The sequence below is a fragment of the Netta rufina genome, assembly GCF_964035555.1.
Source record: "Netta rufina genome assembly, chromosome: 8".
In the NCBI taxonomy this organism is placed as follows: Eukaryota; Metazoa; Chordata; class Aves; order Anseriformes; family Anatidae; genus Netta; species Netta rufina.
Genome location: NC_140131.1, coordinates 21070941 through 21093332, shown reverse-complemented (window position 1 = coordinate 21093332; position 22392 = coordinate 21070941). Strand labels below are relative to the sequence as shown.

The following is a 22392-nucleotide window of genomic DNA, read 5'->3' as shown; positions in this document are numbered from 1 at the left end:
TTTTTTTATTTTTTATTTTATTTTATTTTATTTTTATTTTTATTTTATTTTATTTCCAAACTTTTACTGGCACTGAGGAAAAATGCTTAAGGTGTTTTTAAGGTGAACAGAGTGTCACTCTGGCTGCCTTGCAGTACAAGACAGAAAGTCAGAGTTCCCCCACGGAGCCCTGCCTGTCCTGATGTGAGGAGGGACGTGGCCTGGTTGGCAGCAGCGTGTTTTTTTTTTTATTTTTGCTGGGGTTGCAAATGGAAGAGCATCGCTTTTTCTTTGTTAGCAATTACTCAGTAATGCAATAAAGTCCTGATTTTACTTCTGCTCTGACTCACATCCACCTGCAAGGTTTGAGAGCAGATAAACGTGAGGAGTGTCGTTACCTTTTAGCACCAGGAGAGCTGTTTCCCTCGAGCTGCCCCGGTGCACTGCAGGCATTTTCTCTGCTGCCTGCCAGGCTCGGAGCACAGCGACCTCCCTGCTGGGTCTGGGCTGCCCTAGCAAGCTCCCCTTTTGCAAGGCTTTTCCTCTGAGGCTGTGGTTATTTTCATTTATTGACCATCCTGCAAATGACCCCACTGTGATCCTTTTTGCAGTGGTGGTGTTAAGACAGAGCTTGGCCGTGCCCGTGTCCGAGAGCAGCAGGCTGCATGCAAGGGGCCAGCACCCGCTCCCCGACGCCTGCTGCTGGCAGCAAGAGCAACAAGTTGGGATGTCACAGGCGTCAGTGTGGCCTCAGATTTACTAAAACTTCTCTTACCAGCTAACCAAGCAATTTCTCATGAAGTTAAGACCTCATACGGATTCTTGAAACATGCAGGAGCTTTGTGTGAGTCACTGGAGCTACAGCGCTCCATGGCAATTAAAAAAGCAAGCGCAGGAACCTTTTTACCCTGTACAAATCTGTACTGATCTGCACTTGCTTATCTAATAGGGCACACAGGTTGGATCAACCTGTCTCAAAAAGGATGTAGCAGAAGGAGGGAGACTGAAGAAGAAGATGAAAGGGGCTATCAGAGGCAGCGTGGAGTCTCTGTCCAAAGAGACAACAGGATGGGTTGGTAGGAGAGAAGGTGCCTAAAACATGGTCTGACCCAAAGCAGCTGTTGTTACAGGCTTGTTTGTGTAGCAAGGAGAATAAAGGTTTAGCCTTTTATCTTCTGTGGGATTGCAGAGCTTTATACCAGGGCTGAATGTGGTTTGTGTTGACAGACTTTATAGACTTGTGCCAGCTCACGGGAGCAAGTCTTCTGCCCTGGCACGGCATTGTTTAAAAGAACCTTTGTTTTCTAGGAAGCAGGATTTCCAGGTCTCTTACCTGGAAAAAAAACATTGTTCTGCATGCCCCGTACCAGGAGTCTGTTCCACTCCAGTGATGCTGTTGAAATGTCCGTGGCAAAGTTAGGGAGTATGATGTGCACGTGGCTTTGTGCTGTGCAGTAACACGGTGCTTCTCTTGCTTTTGTTTCCTGAATAGGGAAGAGGACAAGAACATTTTTGACTACTGCAAAGAAAACAACATTGACTATGTAACCAAAGCCATTCAATCGAAAAAAGTGGATGTGAATGTTGCAGATGAAGAGGTATGGATAAAAAAGATTTAAAAAAAAAATCTTGGAGCTGTTTTGAAAATGGCAGCTTTCCACTGGCTTTCTGGTAGTGGATGCCCTGTGATGCTGTTGCATATCAGAAACTTCCTATGTTATTTCCAGCAACACCAGCAGCAACTTGCAGAGTAAGACCCCTTGCAAACCCCCCTTTCTGGAGGCATCGTCCAGTCTTTTTTTTTTCTTATCAGAATCAAAACTCCATTTCCCCACAGGGAACTAATGCAGCTATTGCCAGAAACCTCAAGGAGAGGACGAGTGTCTAAAATGTGAATTGTGTTGATCCTTTTTTTTTTTTGGTGACAGTGAACACCTGAAGCAGACAGCTCAGCCCTCAGGAAGTGCAGCAGAACCAGCTTCACCGCGCTGGGTTCAGTGCTTGCATACTGCCACCTAGCCCTGCTCTCGGTCAATAGGATCTGCAGCTACTTTTGCCCGCTGCTCTCCAGCACATTGTGTCTCGGTGAACAGATGAAGTGCTTACACATTCATAGACTGAGACGCCACAAATTCAGTTGGGTTCTCCTGTAGCTCTAAGCAGATTTCTGCCCTCTGAGCCATGACAGCCCCGGCTGGGGCTCTGAATGCTGATGGCAGGGCCTTTTATTATTAATCAGGAATTCGTGTGAATTAATTTTCAGCGGAGAGGGAGGGTGCTCACCATCAGGCTTGGAATTTCACATCGTAAATTCAATGAGCTGAAGCTGTCGTGTGCCACACGGTCACTGCAACAGCGCCGATACTGAGCTCCTGCTGACCACAGGCTACAGCACTGAGCACCCAGGGCAGAAGCTCAGAACATGGCTGGAGTCCTTTAAGTGATAAAAGCTCACTTTGGAGATCACGCACTTGCAATAAGTACATAATAGCATCACGTTTCATTTCCATTGCTGAGATGCTCGTTCCTAGTTAGGCAGGTTCAGAAGCTGTTACCTTCCTTTGCATTCAAACAGCAAACGTGCTTGTTTTCAGGCAAAGAAATTGTTTTGCTTTTTTTGAAATTGTGAAAGATGGCTGAAGTATTTCTGGGCTCTCAGTGTAAACATTCAGAGCCAGATCTGAAAACTGTCAGGTGACATCCTCATTGAGAGTTACCGAGTCCGATGTATGAGGGGGCCTGTTTCAGGAGCTCACAGCCCGTGACTCTTGCAGAGCAGGGAGCTGCTTCAGCAAACCTGTGACACCTCTGCACCCTGTGAAAGGTTGATGGGATGGTTCTCACTGGTGCAAAATCTCCCCACAGGTGAAATTCTCACAACATCGCTTATTTTTGCTTACCCCAGCAAATGCTTGACACAGGGAAGTAGGAGCCTTATTTTTTTTCCTTTTTCTTTTTCTTTTTTGGCAAGTGCTGGCTTCCTGAGGCTCGTTTCTAACTGGTAAAATAAATAAATAAGTTAGGGTACCAAAAAGGAAGATCTGAAAGAAATACTTCAGTTGTTTTAGGGAGCTGAAACCATTACCAGTGTTGTTTGGTATCCAAATGTATTTTTCGAAATCTGGAGTGCAGCTGATTTTCCAATATCGTGCAGGTTGATTGAAGTTTTAGAACCCATTTTAGGATGGAGATAACCCAGAGCGAGCCTTTAGTAGAGTGAAGTGTATGCAAGCATAATCTTGTCATTTTCATTAACTGTTTTAGTGTTACTGCATAAATATATCCTGCCGTACCCAGAAGATGCTTCCCCTAGCCCTCAGAACATAACTCACGCTGTCAGGCTTTTGATTTAAGCACGTATAAATTTAAAATGGCAGCAGGGATACGTACGAAGAGTTAACTTGTGGAGCAAAACCTTCCAAAGCATCAACCACTCTCCTGCTAACTGCACAGCCTTTCCTCGTGGGTAACGACTCGGCTGAGGTTGCAAGGTGCTTAGGTTTTATCTCCAAGTGATGCATTCGTCCTGTATCTAATCGCATCCTCTCTAATTTGGTGTGAGCCTGAAAGAAGTTAGCAAAAGGAGAAAATGAGAAGGAAAATGTGAAATGGGGACAAGCCTGCTTAGAAGCAGAAGGATTTCAGAAGGGGCAAGAGAAGTCTTGGAGGCTTTAGACAGAGATGGGCTTGGCAACTTTGGATGCATAAACTGTCTACTTCCCTAGATTAAAAAAAAAAATGAATAAAAACCTTCATGTAGAGCACTGAAGCCTGCATACCTGCGAACAGTTTGGATATAATAAGCTTCAATTTAGAATTAGACAAAGAATCTAATGACAGTAATCATGTACAAGCCTCCATTTACTCTATCTAAATTGCCCAGGGTTCAGCAGGATAGCTTGCACTCACTTAGGAGAAGTCGCACAGACTAAAACAACCAGTTCCTCATGCGTGTGTCAGCAGGATTAATGGAAGAAGAAATGGACTGTGGCTGTGGGGTTACCACAGGGCTTCGGGCACCTTCCGGGAGCATGGATTGTTTGCTGCCTTTATGGGAAAAATATTTCTTCGACTACTAACTAACCAGAAGTTGTCCAGAAGCATAGATGAGCTGCTTTTGTAATTTGTGCCAAGGGCCGTGGAGGCTGTGGAGAGAGGTGTTTTTTTTTTATAATTGTTGGAGAAATCCCAATAAACAAACATGTTACCTGTGTGCAGCATTTAAGCCCTTGCCAGAGCTTAATGATAAAAGGCGTCTGGATGGTGCTCGTTTGGGCCCCGGTTCCCATGCCGTTGAGACAGCGAGTGCCAAGCTGCTGCCAGCTTGCCAAGGCGAGGGCAGGTGGAAATGGGTTCGAAGCAGCATCGCCTTTCTGGGCTGCTAAGGAAGAATTTCCCTGAACGTTTCCCAGCTCTGGAAGTGACTGACTTCCAAATCAAAGCTGAATTTCACCTGGATTTTTGCAACCGCTGCCTTCCCGTTCACCACCTCCCCGGTGTCAGGAAGGGGACGCAGCCTTTACGTGTCTCTCTCCGTAATTACCAGAAATAAAATACTTGCTCCAGGTTGGATCAGCTGCCAGTGGTGTACGACCATTACAGCTGCAAACGTGGTACCTAGAAGGACACCCTGATATCGTGGTGTATCCGCTGGGCTTGGCTTTGTTCTCCTCTTTCTCTGCACAGGCTAATTGATGTGAAAATCATTCCCATCCGCTCGTCTGCCGAGGCTCGGTGTATCCGAGACAAATCCCTGTCCTGTGCTTTGTTTGTGAACACCCTGTGACTTGGAGCTGAGCAAAATTGATATGCTGCTGGCTGGAGAAACTGCTGCGGGAGCTGGCCAAGCTGGCAGTGGCTGTCCAGGCAAAGCACAGAAGATTTAAGAGGCAGGGTTAGTGCACTGGGGCTATTTTTATGCTTTTATTTTATTTTATTTTATTAAATATTTCAGAGGCAGGGGAAAATGCATCCTTCCACATAACTTCTGCAACAATTGGTGTGTGTTTGAGCTGCAGGGAGCGAGCACCTCGATGTTTGACTGCGTTTGGGCAAGACCTCGCCCCTGCAGTGCTTTCCCCTGCAAAATTATTGCTGTCAGTCTGAGTTTTTTTACTACCTAATGAAATAGTTGTATGGGAAGTGCTTTGGGAAAGCTCAGTCTGTGGCTCTCTGCGTTTCTGTCCTGTCGTTTAACCACGCAGACACATGTTGATAGCAAGCAACAGCTGGGCAAGGCTAAAGGATTTTGCGCTGTGGGTAGCTGATAGCCGTGCTGCACAGCGAGCTGAGATCCTACATCCAGCTGAAGTCTGGCTCATCTCCGAGGCTTTTTTCTTGTTAGGAGGACCTGGGAAACAAGTCAGCTTTGTAGCTGTACAGCTGTCTTAACTACCTGTAGCTAGAACTCCTGAGGATTTTAATTTGCTCCATTCTATGCAAACAGCAGTGAGTATCTTCTTGTTTTAAACATAAGTTTCTTGGCAGCAATTTTTGTTCTATCGTAAGGAAGTGGAGACTCTTCTGCAGGTATTTTTACTTCCATATCAAACGGTGTGCTCGTGCAGAGGAGGTCTCCGAAATCCCCAGCACCCGGTGTTTAGGAGATAACACGCTGCAAGGGTGCAGCCACTGCTGGGCTGGAACGTGTCAGCTGCTTAATAGCGCACGATTACAATGCAGAGCCATTTAAGGCACTAATTGGAAAATATTGTACCCATTTAGAATTGCAGAGAAAATATATAGGTAAGCAGAGTGTAATTATCCAAAGTGGAATTGGCCCAAGACTTGAAATCCATACTCCTGCAAATAGCACAAGGAGATTTTTAATGACTGTGGGTGATCGGGCCTCGGTTTCTCGTCGTGTTCACAAGGCAACGTTTGCAGCAGAACCAGATGTCCGGCATGGTAGGAAGGGACCAGTTGCACCCTGCTGCAGCATCGCTGAGTTCACAGAATCGGCAGCCCAATTCCTCCTGAGCTGCTGGTCTTCCTTCATCGGTCTCAGACAAATTCGGCACCAATAAAATGAAATAAGATTCTGTTTGGCTGGAGCCAAATGCGAAACAACAGATTAGAGCCACAAAACTATAACCTGAGTTTCATCAAAAGGATAGAAATGGCTTTATTTTGCCCCACAACTGCACAAAAATTGCAATTGTGTAATTTTGATGTTGTTCCTGTATGCACGTATAAAGAAAGTGGAGCAACCAGTTGGAAGTACTGAGTGTTAGTGTGCATATTGCAGGTAGTGCTTCTTGCTTCTGAAATAAATGTCTAGCATAAAGAAGTTGCTGTTATTTGCCCAACTGAAATCCTTATTTTTAAGTAATTACCAGCCCGTGTAGGACTTAGGGATGCTAAAGATAAATGGAAGATCTTTCCATGTTTACTTTTTTTATTTTAATTTACTCTTTTCCCCTCTTAGGCTTTGATTGTGGTGTTGAGTACAAGAGCATCCGTCAGTAAATGGCCCCATGGATGTCACCAGTGCTTCCGCGGAAAGTCATTGTCAGAGAATTCATTCTGATTCAGGGTTAATTAGTGTAACATTAAAATTATGCATTACAAAAAATTAATTACTTGCTGGGTCAAAAAGTGTGTTAAAAAGCTTAATGCCTCGTGCCTGAGTTCACGTTTCCTCCCTCAAAATAATGGTCTGCCTCCGCTGCTCCCGGAGAATGCCCGGCAGGAGGAGGGCGAGCTCCAGCCCCAGGTGTCTCCTGCCCCACCTGCAGATTTTGGCACTCGGCTTGGGAAGCTTGGCTCGTGCTTCCCGTTAGCAGATGAATGAGCTGCTCACCTTGCTCACCGCCGCTGTGTCGAGAGATTTCTGGCCAGGCGGTGGCTGATCTAACTGCTTTCGCCTCCGAAGGTCTGGGGCTGATTTGTGTAGGATTGGGAAAAACAGGGGTCAAGTTTTTCCCAATGAAACATGGGTTTCAAGTCCAGATCAGGAGCACCAGTGTGTTACGTACATTTTATTTTGTTTGTGTTTGTTCCTGGTACTCAGTACTTCATAGCATGACTAGGTTTTTTTGGGCTGTTTTTGGCTAGCTCTGATAATTTTCTCTTGGATGTTGCAGGGCAGGGCTCTGCTCCACTGGGCATGCGACAGAGGACACAAGGAGCTCGTTTCAGTACTGTTACAGCACGCTGCCGACGTTAACAGCCAGGTAAGGAACGAAAGGCTGAACCTGAGCAATGTTACGTAGCCTCCTGACCAAACATTTCACACACTGAATTCTTCCAAGACTCCACAGCAAGTTCTTTCACACCATTAATCACAGAGAAGAGCATCCAAAAGCGTCAGAGGTAAACTGGCAGCAATTTTGGCATCCCTTAATACGCCAGGCTGGGAACTGCACTGCTTCAGCAACAGCTTAGCAAGGGCTTGGTGCCTTCTGGCCAGCCAGCTCGAAGCTGCTCCTAGTTTTGTCAGCTTGCTGTAACGAAGGGCTGACCTGTCTAAGTGGGATTGTATTCGGAAATAATTGCTCAACGTATCTCTGTCAAATTGTGATTGACTGCTCTTTACCAGCCTGGCTTTTGTAGCCTTTGTTCTCCTGCCCGTGCACCTCTTGACAAATTTGCTAGCTCTTACCAACAGTGGCTTAAACAGCCTTGCGATAGGCACCTCGGGAACTTGTACAGCCGTAACCACACTTGCAGCCTGCAGGCTTCTCAGCAGACCTGTAATGTTCATAGGTTAAAAGCAGCTGTGTTAGTACTTACACACAAAATCTTTGTTTAAAAAAAAAAGTCTTTCTGGCCCTTGTCTGAGCAGAATTGCAGATGGGATGCATATTAGGAAGCATGGCTCCAGAGGAGCCAACAACCCAACAGCCCAGGAGTGGGTTCGGTTTGGAGTGCTGTACCATGGCAGCAGTCTGAAAATTCACTTTTTTGATGTTTTTCTCATTTCTTGGGGGTAAGGGCTGACTCTTAGAAGAAAAGGCTGAATGAAGAATCATCTTATTTTTCCCTGAGCATTAATTTTCTGTTAAATTCTCCTTTTTTTTGATGTATTGCACATTTTCCAACCAGATTATTTTTGGCCAGTAACAAAAGGTTAATAATAGCCATAAAAAGAAAATCAATCTTTGATTTTTTTTCCACCAAGGTAATAAAGGAGAATTTTTATAAAGGTTCTGGTTTTGCACGTAGGTGTGTTCCCCGAGAAGGCAGACACATTTTTATTCTCAACCATTTATGAATTGCAATAACATCTCAAGTCTTTGTGAACCAATGTTTATTTCTTTTTCATTTTGACCTTTCCCCTGTGAGAATTCATATCCAGAGAAGGAGCAGAAAGAACTCTGTGAGGAGCAACCTAAAGAAAAAAGGGAGAGGGAAAAACTCTGGCTTCCTAACAGGCCATAAACGCTGCGGTGTCTGCTCTTACCCGTTACCAAAAGCTCTATCAGTTAATGTCAGGGCTATAAAGAAGGGTGTGAAGGAAATCTCTGGTGCCTTGAATCAGTGGCGCAATTATTTCAGCCCAACGTGCTCTCAGCAGAGCTTCTCTTCTCAGGCTGCCCCTGCCCAATGTGCCAACAGCCTCTGCAATTGCCACCCGCTCGAGTTTTTGGGTGCTTTCCCATCTCAGCACCTAAATGCAGGCAATGTAAGAGAGAGAATAAATTTGGGGATTGTGAGGGTGAGATAGTGAAGGAGAGTGATCTTACAGACTGATGTTTATTTTTCAAATTACCTGTGTTTTAGCATGCTTCTAAAAATCAGTCCAGCAGCCTGACAGATTTACACCCTTCCATTACCACCTCAGTACCACTCATTCTTGTGGCATGTTCAAAACAGCTTCGGGTCTTGGAATCACCACATGCTGTGCTTCTGGACTGCCACGATCCTGCATTGTGTTTTTTGGTTTAAATGGTGGTGCTGCAGTTTCAAAGGGGTGTTTGTGTGAGTGAATTACCTAAATCTTCAGAGCCAGAGGCCATTTCGAAGTGGGTGGTGGTTGGGTATTTTGGGGCTCTGCTGGAAGTACCCAGAGCTCGGGGATCAGTCTGAAAACACGCTCCTGCCACCGGAGCTCTGCTTGCTTGAAGTGTGTGTTTTTAACTGAGCGATGACGTGGAAGGAAGGGGAGCGTATCTGTAACCCAGCAGTTACAAAGCAGCTCGGCAACATGACTGCAATATCAATTTCTAGCTTTAAAATATATCAAGACATGAATAAGTTTTCCTTGCAGAAGGTCAAGCAACAAAGGGAAACCTTTTTTCCCCCGTTGAAGCTTCAGTTGTGACAGTTTTTCCTTGCAATGCGTGCTGTGGAAAAGTGCTCCTGGGGCAGGGTTGGATGCCTCTGACTCTGGTCTCCTCCTGCTGCTCTGGCACAAAAGCACCGTGTAAGTGGTTGTCCTGTGCAGGGAGCATTGCAGCTTTCAAGTCTACAAAATATGAGTGCTGTCTTAAGAAAGATGAAGGGCATCATGCTCTAATAATTGTGCAGTGGGAGGGAAAATGATGAATACTATCTCATATCTACAACATCAAAACAGGAGACTTGAGACTCATCCTGGTCTTGCTGTAGAGGCACTTCTTTTGCATTTGTGTGTAATTTTGTTTTCTGGAATAATCCATGCATTCAAGGTATGCCTTTGGGTAAGCGTGGGTACCTGTCCTGGAATGGTTACTCTGCTTACTCTGAGAAAACTCTTCAACTCGACCTGGCCACGTGAATGAGTCTTAAACGCTGTTAGTTGCTGGTGGGTCCGTGTCACTTGGCGTACAGGGTAATTAAGGACTACGTCTAAAACAATACTTGGGTTGCTGCTGAGTTAAAATTGTGCCCAAATATTCCTCTGTTTTATGACTTAAACCACATCATCGTGCAGTTCTATTAATCAGCTTATCGATGTTATGGAAATCATTTGTACATGTAAAACTGCAGTCTAATTATAGTACTTCAGAGTTGAAAAAAGTTATAACAACAGTTTTTGTTTTATTTGCTGACCCTTCGCGTCCTCAGTAAAGGCACATCACTGTACAGAGACTTCGGAGCTGCTGTCAGTAAGCTTTCCATGGGTCACCCACGGACCCTCAAGGGTTTGGGGAGGAAACTTGAGAACCAAAGCTGGAATCTGCCAGGTTAGGAAGTCTGTTGCTGGTGTGTGTGGATTTTGTTTTACTATTCGTGAACACTTGTCATTTCAGTGAAAGGCATCGTGTGCCTGTGGCTGCCTGCAGTGAGAGTTGATTGCTCCTTGGTGCCAATGCTGATGTTGCATCCGCATCTTGTACTAACTCCCAAGGCAGCACAGCTCTCTGAAGCCGTGCTTGTTAGCTTCTGATTTGGAGCTAGCTGGGTTTACTTTTTCTATTTTTTCCTCCAAGAGTAGCAAGAGGAGCATGATTGCCTCCTTGGCTTGTCTTTTTTCCCAGTCCCCTGCCACAAACGTCTAGCAGACAGCAGCTACCATCGTCTCCATTTGCATGCTAACACCCTGGTGAGTCAGAGAGCTTCTGGAGACTGGGACGTGGAGTGGCTGTCCCCTCGTAATACCTTCGGTCACGTCTTCATTGGAAAAAAAAAACCTTTTCAAATGGAGACAATACAAACATAATAAATGGCAGGGAGGGTTCATCTCCCTCATGACTCAATCCTTCTCAAACAACATTATTATTGACTGGCCTATTGGTTGCCAAAAAGGAAAATCAATTGTACTAGAGGTAGTTGCTGGGCCACAGATCATGGGGCTAACCCAGCAGAGACAGGTTGATTTTTATCAACTGCGCAAAGACTAATTTCCAGCATTAGCTAAAAGTGAAGTAGAAATTATGGGTATGTCAAATATTGCCAAGATTGGTTGTCTGTTGGTTTGGTTTTGTTTGTTTAGTTTTTCCGTTTTCCTGCCTGACTCTTGAAGGATTTTGTGCGCATAGGGTAAAAAGAAGCAAGAAAAAGTCAGACCTCCTTGCCTGCAAGTCACTGCCTGTGTTTTTTATTTTTCCTTTCAACTATGTTCATTCTGATTTCACAGCAAGGAAATGAACTGCTTCGGTGTCTGTGTGGGTCTTGTGTTGGAGGCAACATTTGGAAGTGAAGCCAGTATCAGCCAGCACACATCCTCCCCTGCCTTCGTGCCTGTGTTTTTCTGTAGGGAGACGTTGAGGAAATTGGTGTGGGCATCTTGATGGTTCTTGACGAAGAACCAGAGGTCCCAGGCTGTGCCTGCACAGCTTTCCCCTCCCTGTTGACTCTGTGCCTGTGTCCATGCAGCCCCCCACCACCTATCAGAGCAAACACCGCTGTAGGTAAGGTGCCAGCCATCAGAGTACTCTGCTGTTAGGGCCATTCTCTAAACCTCATCAGATTTAAAAAGGAAAATACCTGAGCCTTGTGCCCTTTTTGTTAATGGCCCTGGTATAAATTTTCCCCTGAATATACTAAAAGCTTGGCTCGTAAAGCCATGAGGACCCTCTCCTGGATCTGACGAGTGCTGCAGAGGTTTGGCGGCGTTACACTCGCCGCAAGCAAATGCCACTGCAGGTGCTGCTGAAGTGACCATCGCTGCAGTAGGAAGCACGATGGCAAATGGATGAAGAAACTAAACAAAGATGAAAGGCAAGGCAACGAGTAATGAGAGCAGAATTATTAACCACAATAGTTTTCTTCCTTCTTTATAACCCCCCCCCCCAGTCCCTATCTCAATATTTCTGTAGTCGGCTTTGCCAAGCAGATCTCAGAAGACTGCAGGCTTACACCCCTTCAGTCCTGACGTTGTTGCCAATGGGTGTGAAATCCATTAGCCAAAAGAAAGGAGAGATCTGCTTAGTGACAGAGGGTAGCTTTCTACATTAAAGCATTGACATGGTGCCAGTCACACAGTTATTAGAAGTGGCACCGCTCCATGTCTCTCCTGTGGGTCTCTCTGTGGAATGGAGATTGGCAGCAGGTTGAATGTTAAATGGTCACCACTCAGCAGATGCTGATTTTACCTACTGGGAGAAAAGTCCCTTTCAGCAGAAGCATTTGCAAAATGTTTGCAGCTCTTAATATATGCTGGGGGATGCGAAGACTCGTCCCTGGTTCGTGCTTCTGAAGACACCTCAGGTCTCATCAACACGAACTCCAGATCGTAAGGACACGGAGATGTTTCCTTCTGCCTGTGCATGCTGATTTTTTTCTTTTTTTTTTCTGCATTGTCTCTTCCCATCTTCCAGCTTGACATGTACAGCCTTTGTTTCTTCTGCTCCCTGTAGACATATGAATCATTGCTTCGTTGCTGGTGCAGCAAAGCAGTTGGCACCCTTGCTCCGGCAGCGCGCGTGCAGCACTGCCTGCAAAGCAGGCTCACCAGCCTGCTTCGGTGTGGTTCCAGCAGTGATTTCAGGACCCACGCAGTCCTTTCAACCTCTCCGTGCAAAAGCAGCGTTTGAAGAAGTGAAATCCAAGAGCCTGTCCTGAAAAACTAGCGGCAGTCTGCATTGTTTTACCCTCAAAGCTGCTTTCAGGGTAATCAAAATGCAGGGATTAAATCGAGGGACCAGGGACAGCAGCACATTTTAGGGAATTGCTGTGGGATTGCGTGGTTTGTGGGCATCACCTTGTCCTGAGGGCTCTGCTGTGCAGAGGGAGGCACTCTGCGTGGCCAGTGCTGGTGCAGGAGGAATGCAGTTTGCCACCAGGCACGTAGTTTTATCTCGGGCAGGCTCAGGAAGCGTGACCACCCTCTGCATCAGGACACCTTGTGCCTGTTTCCGTGCCTGATTAGCACAGCTTTGTGCAGCCTGGTGGCTGCAGTCTGCGTGCTCCCAGGAGCCAGGCCAGCAGCAGGTAGCTCTTAGATGGGTGCAGGTGGCACTCCGTTGCCTGTCATGTCCTGGTGCAGAGGAGAAACGTGTATTTTATTCCTTACTGTCTGTACATGTCTTTGCAGATGCAGGAAATGTCCTTACCTTGAATTGCCTCCCTGCAAGGACTTGGGATGGTCCCAAGCCCCATTGTCCCAGGGTCGTCTTCGAAATAAGCACCTGCCATTTCTGAAGTCATTGTTGGAAATGCTTTAGCCCCTCATTAAGGTATTTGGTGAGCTGCACAAACAGGATACCAGTGGCAGCCGAGCTGGTTTTGCAGGTGAACACATCACCACAGGAATGGTCTGCAGCCTTGCTTCATTTCCTACATCCCAGGCATCACCGTCTGTGCCAGGGGAAAAGCCTTTGCCAAGCAGCCAGCTACTCTGCTCAGGGGAGACGGTTCCTAGAGAAAACTTGAAGAAGTTTTCCCTGCTTTGGAGGAACTAAATCCTGCCACTGGTCTTCTCCCTGAGGAGTTTTCAACATGGGAGAGTCTGGGTTTACTTCCCAAATGGCATTTTGTATTCAGCTGTTGTTGGTTATCTCTCCCAGTTTGTTTAAAGTTAAAAATAAATAAATTCTGAGCACATCACTGGGGCACGTCGAATTTGCAGGCTTTGATGTGAAGAACTTTTCCTAGTTTTCCTAATTAAGATTGACTTTATCCCAAACTTTGGATGTTGGGACAGTAATGCTTTGTGCTTTCTTTTTAAAAGATTTTAAATAAGATTTTTACTAATTTACAGCTGCTGCTTGACTCCGTGGGTCATAAGTGGCAAACTGCCACTTAAAATGGCAAAGCTAATTTAGGTTTCCACCTCTCAACCTCTATATCTCATTTCTGCATCTGTGACTGTAGTTGTCAATGCAGGACTCTTTCAGTCTCAGTATCACATCCCTCACAGCAGGAGGAGTAAATGCGTAGGGAACAGAACAGGGTAAGCATAGAGATAGTTTTATATATTTACCCAAAGCGTGTGGCTTAGAGGCTTCCTAAACCCCTGCTGTTATCTTTGTGCTCCTGGATTTTCCTTTGATAATTTTCTCTCGTCCCTATGTGGGTCCCAGCCTTTTATGCCGGTGGGAGCTCTGTGGTTGAACTGCATTTGCTTTGCACGTGCCACAGTGATTTCATGTGGTAGCCCATCGTTCTGGTGCAATGAGGAACAGGAATTGTTCCCCTGGTTACCTTTTCTGTCCTGCTTTTGGCTTTATCAGCCTCCTTGAGCCTTCTTGATCACTTCTTTGTCAGACTGAGAAGTTTAATTCTAAATTAATCTGTTTAATTTGCCCTGTTTGGAAGCCGCTCAGTAACTTTGCACCTCCTTGAATCATTTCTAGTTCCTCCATGGTTTCTTCCAGACATGGGAGTAGCTCTTCTCCATGCCCCTGCTGTAAGTGCAATGTGAATCTTAATGAAGCAACATAATGATGTTTTTTTACTTCTTCTCTTTTTTTCTAATGCCTCCTTTTTGTTTATTAACTGTTTATTAAGTGTCCTGTCACTCTGAGATCTCTTCATAGCATTTTACAGTCAGCTTTGCTTATGCTGCTTTGGAAGATGTAACAGAGGATGCTTCACTCTCAGCCTGCTCCCCCGGTTTGCTTACGTGTTTGCTTTACAACCCAAGCCCTCGCACTGAGCCCTTGGAGTGATCACCAGCAATTGTGCAAGTTCATCCCTTATCCCTATTCAATCGTTACCTTTGTAATCAGCTACCAGTCAGTGCAAGGACCTTCCCTCTTGTTCTCCAGCAGGAGCATTTAAATAGCCTCTGAGAGGATGCATTTGGAAGGCTTTTGGAAATTTGTGTGGACAGGGAGCCCTTGGGGTGAGATGCAGCAGAGGGCTCAGCGGTGCTCACCTGCACAGGGAAGCAAAGGCTGGGGCTTTTCTCCCTCTGCATCTCGCAAGGTGAGTGCTTCATTGCTGGAAAACAGCAAATCCCACACTGCAGGAACTTTCTGGTTTACTTAACAGACAGGTTGGCTGTCCCAGCTTAGACATCCTGCGTTTAAATGAGCCTTCTGTCTCCTGCTACAAGGCTCAGCTTGGCTGAAATAAATCAGCCTGTCCTAAGAAAGGTTTCTTATAAAATGAAGGCCTGAACTTAGATGAGGGTGGAAGGTGCACTGAGGCTTTCTGCTGTGTTTTCTCAGGTCGGGACCTGGCTTTCTGCAAGCTGTGTTCCAGCCTTTGAAAAATTGGTAAACTTCCATCGTCTGAATCTGTTCCTCCTGTTCCAGCCAATTAAACATTAAAATGAGCATGACAAATAAGTGTTCATTTATGGGTCAATAACTCCGTAGTGTGTCTGTGACATGACTGGCTGAGACAATCCATTTCGGTACCGTCCTGGGCAAGCCGACATCTTCAAGTATGTAATTGCTTTTATACAGAAGGAGAAGTAATAAGGATAATGTAGCCATCAGGCCTCGACTCCCGAGTTCAAAAACTTCCCCTTGCCAATCAAATTTCTTCGGTATTCAGCCCGGTTTGGTCTCATTGCAGAGGCATTATTGTGCTGTCAGAAAATACCCTAATTGATATATATGCGTTATCTCCAGTGTGGGATGTTACCTCCTTGAAGGCGCTCGGTTTTGTCCACCAGCCAAGTAACCATCCGTGAGGAGGCCTTCGTGCACGCGCCGTGGCACCAGACAGGGTTGCCTCGTCCCTCTCCTCTCCCCCCACCCATTATATCTATATTTTCTCAGCACTATTAGATTATTAAATGCTTAATGACTATTCCATTCCTGCTAACTCTACTTTTGATGAGCTGCAGCGATAAAACTTTGGAACGGCAACGCGCGCGTCTGGTTCCTTTATAGGAAGGGCACATTTGGGGAGCTGAAGTAATGGGGGATAAAACTCAATTAATGAATAGAAATAAAAAGAAGTAAATGAGGTAATCAAACTCGGAGAAATTAGTATTGGCAGGTTCTGAATGATGCTTTTGGATGAACAATCTTTCAGAATCCTTCCTTGTATGCTGCTGCCGTCTCTTTATTTATTATTAAAATAACATGATCCATGAGGCGCTCGGGGTGACTCCCAGCCTAGCTAATTCTAATTAATCCAGTCAGGGAGAGCAGCAGGGTAAGTGGAGCAGTCTATCGGATTGAAATTCATAACTTAATTGAGGTCAAAGTCCCGGGTTGGGAGAACAAAAGTCTTTCGCTGGGACCAGGCAGATCAATAGCAATAAATATCTGGCTTGGTTACAAGTAGCTTATAGTGACGGATTATCTGACACTGGGCAGAGGTCTTGGTCTTGTTGAGGGCAAAGTCCTGTGGCATGCCCAGGGTAGGGTGACTTTCATCAGTGCTCCCTCCAAAACCCCGAGGAACTCCTCCAGGGCTCGTGGGAGCCGCAGAAGAAGGACGCCCATAACGATGTCCACGTGAGTCGTGCCGAAATTTGGATTCGGCTTCTCAAGGTACGGGTGTCTCGGAAGTAGCACAAGGGCACGTGTCACATTAGTGCTGACGGAGGTTGGAAGAAGTTGCTCGGACTTACAGGAACTTGGAGCTAAATCACAGCGTGTCCAGAGAAAGGCCTTTAGGACCGGGGGAGCTGAGCGGTGGATTGATGGGCTTTACGCCAAGCCTGTATTTATAGCACGTTTACATTAGATGAGAGAGGAAAGTTGGAAGAGGGCAGCGTAAATAACCACTAAGGTAGCTCTGTCGTGGTGGAGAAACCAGCAGAGGCAGGTGTGGGTTCACCTGGTCTTCAGAAATGCAGACACTCTCTGCTCTGACCTCCAAAATGTTCCCTCTACATGGGTTTGTATCTGCCAGCGATGGCTGGGACCCCCAGTCCTTATCCACGGCTCTACGGTGTGACTTTGAGAGTCAACTGCAGCCCTGGGCCCAGGGGAAGAAGCCAGCAGGTCCTAGCCTGAGCCCTGGGCACCGTACTGTCCACGCAGCCCTACCTGCTGGTTCTGGAGTATTCAGCAGCAGTAGCAACCTCAGGAGCTTCTCTGAGCTCTTAGCAGGTAGGTGTTTGCCTGGTGCTCAATATCGAGATGCTATCTTCACCCGGGCTGGTTGTTATTAATGCAGTATTTATGCAGATTCAACTGTTCCGCTCGTATCCTCTGTAGAGGACAAATCCTGCTGTGGTCAGCATTTGATCCATCTCTGATGGATGTTGTTCTGCCAATGTACTTCAACACCGCTTGGAAGTGAGATGGAAACCGCAGCTCGGATGCAGCCAGTGGCTCTTTGACGTTCCCCCTCCTCCCCATGAGCACTGCATCAGCCTAAAGCATCTCTTAGCGTCCCACTTGCCAAAAATGTTCAAAAGGTCTCTACACCTCCGCTCTAGGTGAGATGTCTTGGCTGGTCAGCTTGCAGGCTTACCTTGATGGTATTTCAGTGTTCGTAAGTGGAAGGTGCACCCTCACACCTTTCTGAAGCTGCCTCCAGAAATCATTTCTTGTTTTCCACTGCAGGACATTAGCTTCAAATGCACAAATGGACAGAGCACAGCAAACAAGGCAGCTGTTCAGTGCATGTGTATAACTGCTGTTGAGGTTTCCTCACTGCAAGGCAGCACCACAGCCTCCTCTCTAGGTCGGTGCTGTCCCTCTCCAGACTGCTGCTGCCCTGGTGATGCTGCCTGGTTCCAGCATGGACCAGAGCAAAACAAAACTCCTGAGGCTATTAAAAACTTTATAAATGGCAGAAATCAGTAACAAAACTGCATTGGCAGCTGCCATTTTCCCTGTTATAGTGAAGGGGGAGATAGTTTGCTGCTTGTCATTAGCAGTTGTTCATGTTATTAAAAAAAAGTAGCGCTGGATGTCCCAGCCTGCAGCACCCCTGGTGATTCAGCGAGGAAGTTCCCCTCGTGGTTTATTAAGAATTGAGTTCAGGTTTCTAATTCTCCAGTTTTGCTACAAAATCCTGCGTGACCTTGAACAAGTCACTTGATTTCTTTCTGTCTTGGTTTCCCATTTGGGAAATGCTGGGGCAAATAATTGTTTTTTATCTCATGGATATAACAAGATTATAAAAATATGGTAGTTCTAAGACCCTGAGAAAACCGATCAAATGAAATTAAACAGATCTTGCAGCCCAGGCAAAATGAGATGAAACAAGCATGGAACTATTAGGGAAAGAAATGTTTCTTTATCTTCCACAAATAAAAATGCAAAGTGATTAAGTGGGTCTTTTCTAGCTATTAGCAATAACAGCTCCAGCCAGCTGACTTTTGCCACCCTTGAAAATTAATTTGCGGGGTACAGTCCTGAATTTAGTGTGCTCACAATAAATACCCCTAAAAATGTTGTCACCTTCTGCAGTGCAGGGTGTAACTGCTGTGATAGTACTGCAATTACTTGCCCTACGAATAAAAAGTGGCTGCTCTAAATGAGATGCTCTAACACGATGGTTTGCAAATTTCTTTTAATTGATTTTTTTTCCCCTACGATATTTCCTTCCTTAGTTATACATATATTTTTATATGTATTTTATATATTTTTATTTTTATCCAGGCTGGTTTCAGAGGTCTGATTCACAGCATGTATGCATCCCAGCCAGCTCCAGGTGAGCAGTGGCAGGGCGATGGACCAGGTGGTTGGAGGTGGCCTTATCCCCAGCAGATTCTCCTCCTGCCATGCAGCTACACACCAGAGATCACTGCACGTCCCTGCTGCTGGGAGAGGCTGGGCACGTTCCTGTACGAGCTTGGTGTGTGCAGGAGATGATGGAGAGGAGGAAAGCCCCAGCTCTGGAGCCATTTTCCTTCCCCGGCTCGGTGAGCAGATGAGAAATGTCACCCTTTCAGCAGGGCCCTCAAAACGAGATAGTGATTAATGAACAAAACGGGAAAGAGTAGGGAAGGAGCTGCAAGTGGCTGACTTTCTGCAGCAAGGAGGGAAGATGAGAAGCGTTTCAGAAAGCACTGGGCTGCAGCGTGCTACGGAAAAAGGCTGGTAGGTGCTTGGGCAGCCAGGGGCAGGGACACCTGTCTGTAGGAAATTTCATTTTACTCTTTTTTTTCCTTTTTAACTTCCTTTTTTTCTTTTTAACTTCAAGTTTTAATCACAGTCACACCGTGCAAATGACATCTGAGTCTGAAGCCAGATCTGCAGAAGCTGCCCGGTTGCCTTCTCCGCGATGCCCTATTCCCGATGCTATTGTCAGGGTATTTCCGAGCGATGCTCACAGATTACACGGCAATTTGGCTTCCGAAGTGGTGTGAAATTGAGCATTGCAGTCTAAATTCCACTGGTCAAACCCAGAAGAGGTTTGTAAAGTTATGGCTCAGCAATTGCAGGTGATCGATTTTTCATAGCTTGATAACCGAGCGCTCGGGTTTTGTACGACAGGAGGTGATCACGGGCACCCTCACCTCCGGTCCTAATTGCAAAGTAACGAGGTTAATGCGGACCGTGAAGGCGGTTTCGATCTGGATATTTCACAGCAGCAGAAAAACTCAGAGCTCTGGTGACTTCTGCTCATCAATTTTTCTTCTCGGATGGAAAAGTGAAGCGTGGAGGTGGTCAGCTTGCACTCATCAGCTGGTAGGAAGCAACTTGCTAAGCCACAGGAGCCCAGTGGCTTGGGAAGAAGTCTCAAACTGAAGAAGATGCAAACTGGAGTGTACCACGGGAAGCATTCATTTTGACCTGTTTTAGATTATCTTTTTTTTTTTTTTCCTTTTTGCCAGGTGTTCCTCTTGTGCACGGGTAAATTACGACACGAAACAGCTCTCTGAATTTACCTAGGAACAACTACATGGTCAGAAACTCTTAGATTTTGTCAGGCAGAAAAAGGAAAGCGCAACTTGAATCAAAAAGAAAAACTTATCTTGCTTTTAAAATATTTACAAAAAAGGCAAGTTTTCACTGCTGTGCTGAGTTGCTCTACGTCTGTATGTGAGCAGGGCACACTGGTAGAGCAGCACATGGAGAGCAACGGGCTCAGTGTTGCCCTGAGCTCTTCTAGCTGATTTTTATGGCTGAAGCTGGCATGAATGCCACTTGAGGCATCAGGCAAGAAGCAAAGGCTGCCCCTTTCCCCAAAAGTTCTTCTTGGCATCAGATGCAGAGCGACAGGTAGTGCAAATGGAAAGGCTGAGGGAATGGAAATAAGGGAGAACAAACCAGAGATCAGCACAGGAATAGGAATTGTGGCTCAGCATTTCCCCAGGCAGTGACATAGAGGGGCACGGCAGAGGTACTCTGCCTCTGGGGGTTTAGAAGATGGCAAGGTGTCATTCCCAAGGACTTCTGATGAAGGACAAACACGTGAATCCCCTGCTGAAATCAATGGGGCTTTTATCTGCGTGCATCTCGGGGCTGAACGCGTCCCTTTCTGCAACCAGATCGGTTAAAAAAAAAATAAACCTACAAGTGTGGCTTTCTGTCACGTCCATTGGGAGATAAATTCAGTGACGGGGAAGAAATGGGAGACTTTTCATAGAGGGAAAGAGAAAATTGATTAATTTGCATAGGAATGTATCACAGCTGTACCCCATGCAGGAAACGGTCCCTCTCGGGACAGGGTGGTTTGAAACCAGCCAGCCGGCTGCAGAATTAAGTCTGATCTGAGCAGATCGTGGCACTGACGGTGGCACCGCGTTCCTGGAGGGACGATGCCCTGCTGCTGACAGCACCTGGTGCTATCTCGGGGGTGTCATCTTCCACTCACACGCTGGAGTGGGCTGCTTCCAGCCTGCGGATGCCGCAGCGATATTCCCCAGCCGGGGAATTGCCATCTAGATCTGTCAACTGCAACCTGTCTTACTTGATGTGGCTGCTTGTTAGCCCCTACATCATCAAATAGCATAGAAGCATTCAAATCGGTGCTTTTCAATCATTTCGTCCTTGAGACCTTTATTTTGTAGCTGCTGCTGTGTTTCCATGAGTTGATTGTGTGTGTATCCTGTGAATCTGGAGCTGTAGCTAGTCAAGGATGGTCCAGGAGGTGAGCAAGTACCTGTAAGATAGCCATGGATGGTCCAGGAGGTGAGCAAATACCTGTAAGGTTGTGTCCTGGGTGTCCAGTGTGCTTTTAGCAACACTCTTCCAGCAGATCAGTGGTTTCTTTATTGTGGTTGCTTTCAAGGCACTAGGCGAGAACGATTTCTGCAGCTCTGGAGAAACAACAAGGTAGATAAAAAAAAAAAAAAAAAAAAAAAAGGAGAAATTTGCTATGTTTTGGTCATTAAACAAATTTTGTGCAAAATTCTGGTTATTGCTGCTAAAAAAAAAATAAAGTTCTGGTTATTGCTGCTGCCCTGGTTATAGCGCTGGGGAGCAGCAAGGTGCGGCGTTGCCCTCCCTCATGCACATCAGTACCTGGAAAAGAGTAAGGCAGTAATTCTTTAATCATGAGCACTGAGGGTTCGTTTTGTTGAAAAAAAAAAAAAAAAAAAAAAAATCCTAAGCAGTGTTTTAGAGCAAGATTCAAACGGCCTCAAAAAGGCATCAGTTAAACCTGCCCGCGCTGTGATCGCCAAGGAGCGGATCTTTCAGCTGGCGGCGCGTTCCCTGGGGGTTCGCATTATTAATATCTGCCTTATGACAAGGTGCCTGTGCTGATGCCAGGTTTTTTTCCCAGGCAGCATGATTAATTTTTTTTCCCTTTTCTTAATATCTCAGAGCCAGATGCTTCTCAATGTCCTCACAGGGGTGTATTGCTGTTCTTAAGCGCTCCTCCTTCTCCCCCACCCCTTTCCAACTAATTCATATAATGGCCCCGGAGATGTGTTTTGTAGAGCCACAAAAAAAAGCAAAACTTTGAAAGCATCCCGAGATGATGGACTTGACATGTGCAAATCTGTCCTCCTGACGTTCCTGGTGGGTTTGCCGTTTCGGGGCGTGCTTCTTTGCCTAGCACTTTGCAAATTGTGTACACGCAGAAGTGCTGAACGCAGATATTCTGCTGGGGAGAATGAGCGGCAGTGGGGTGTTGAGCTGGCATCTTGGAGAGAGCAAAGGAAGGCTTGGCTGAGGAAGAGGAGCACGTGGTAGCTCTAGGAAGCACCCTGGGTCTTCGAGCATTGGTTAGTTTAAAGACTTCAAGACTTTGCAGTACTAAAAAAGGTCTTTATTGTGTAAAAAGAGAAGAAATTAATTCTCTGCTGGAATTCTTGTGCAAAAGTGCAGCTGCACAGGCTTGGGTTTTTCCAGCCTGGACATCAGATGAGCTTCCTTAGCCAGCTGTGCAAGAATGGTTTGTCCAAGAAGCTCCTACTTCTGCCATGTCCATCCAGCAGTTTCCTCCGGGTAAGGGATTCCCACAACTCCTGCATTGATCCTCGCCTGCTTTGAGACATTCCTGCACTCACCTGGACTTTAAGGGAGGTTTCCTGGGGGAAGCAACGCCCCAAATCCCAGAAACAGAATAGTTAATGGTGGATAGATAAAGGGATGAATATAATTCAATGAATTTGCCAGTACAAGCAGGAGAATCGAGTCCTTCCTCTCTGTCTCCCTTAGTTTTGGTGCAAGAGGAGGCTGCCGGGAGGGCAGGAGGACATTGAAGCACTCCCTCCCGCAGCAGGTCACCTCGCTGTGTGTCAGGCACCGGCAGGCAGAATGGGAATTAAGTCAAAATTAACGTCAGTCA

General features: G+C 46.1%; 1 protein-coding gene across 1 annotated transcript in view; it reads left to right on the top strand.

Moving 5' to 3' along the window:
* The window catches only part of ACBD6 (acyl-CoA binding domain containing 6), a 73975-nt gene that overhangs the window by 30766 nt on the left and 20817 nt on the right, over nucleotides 1–22392 (top strand). The window contains exons 5-6 of the mRNA XM_084291527.1: nucleotides 1472–1577; nucleotides 7065–7154. Of these exons, the coding sequence (XP_084147653.1) occupies nucleotides 1472–1577; nucleotides 7065–7154 (196 nt within the window). The remainder of the gene's footprint in view (nucleotides 1–1471; nucleotides 1578–7064; nucleotides 7155–22392) is intronic.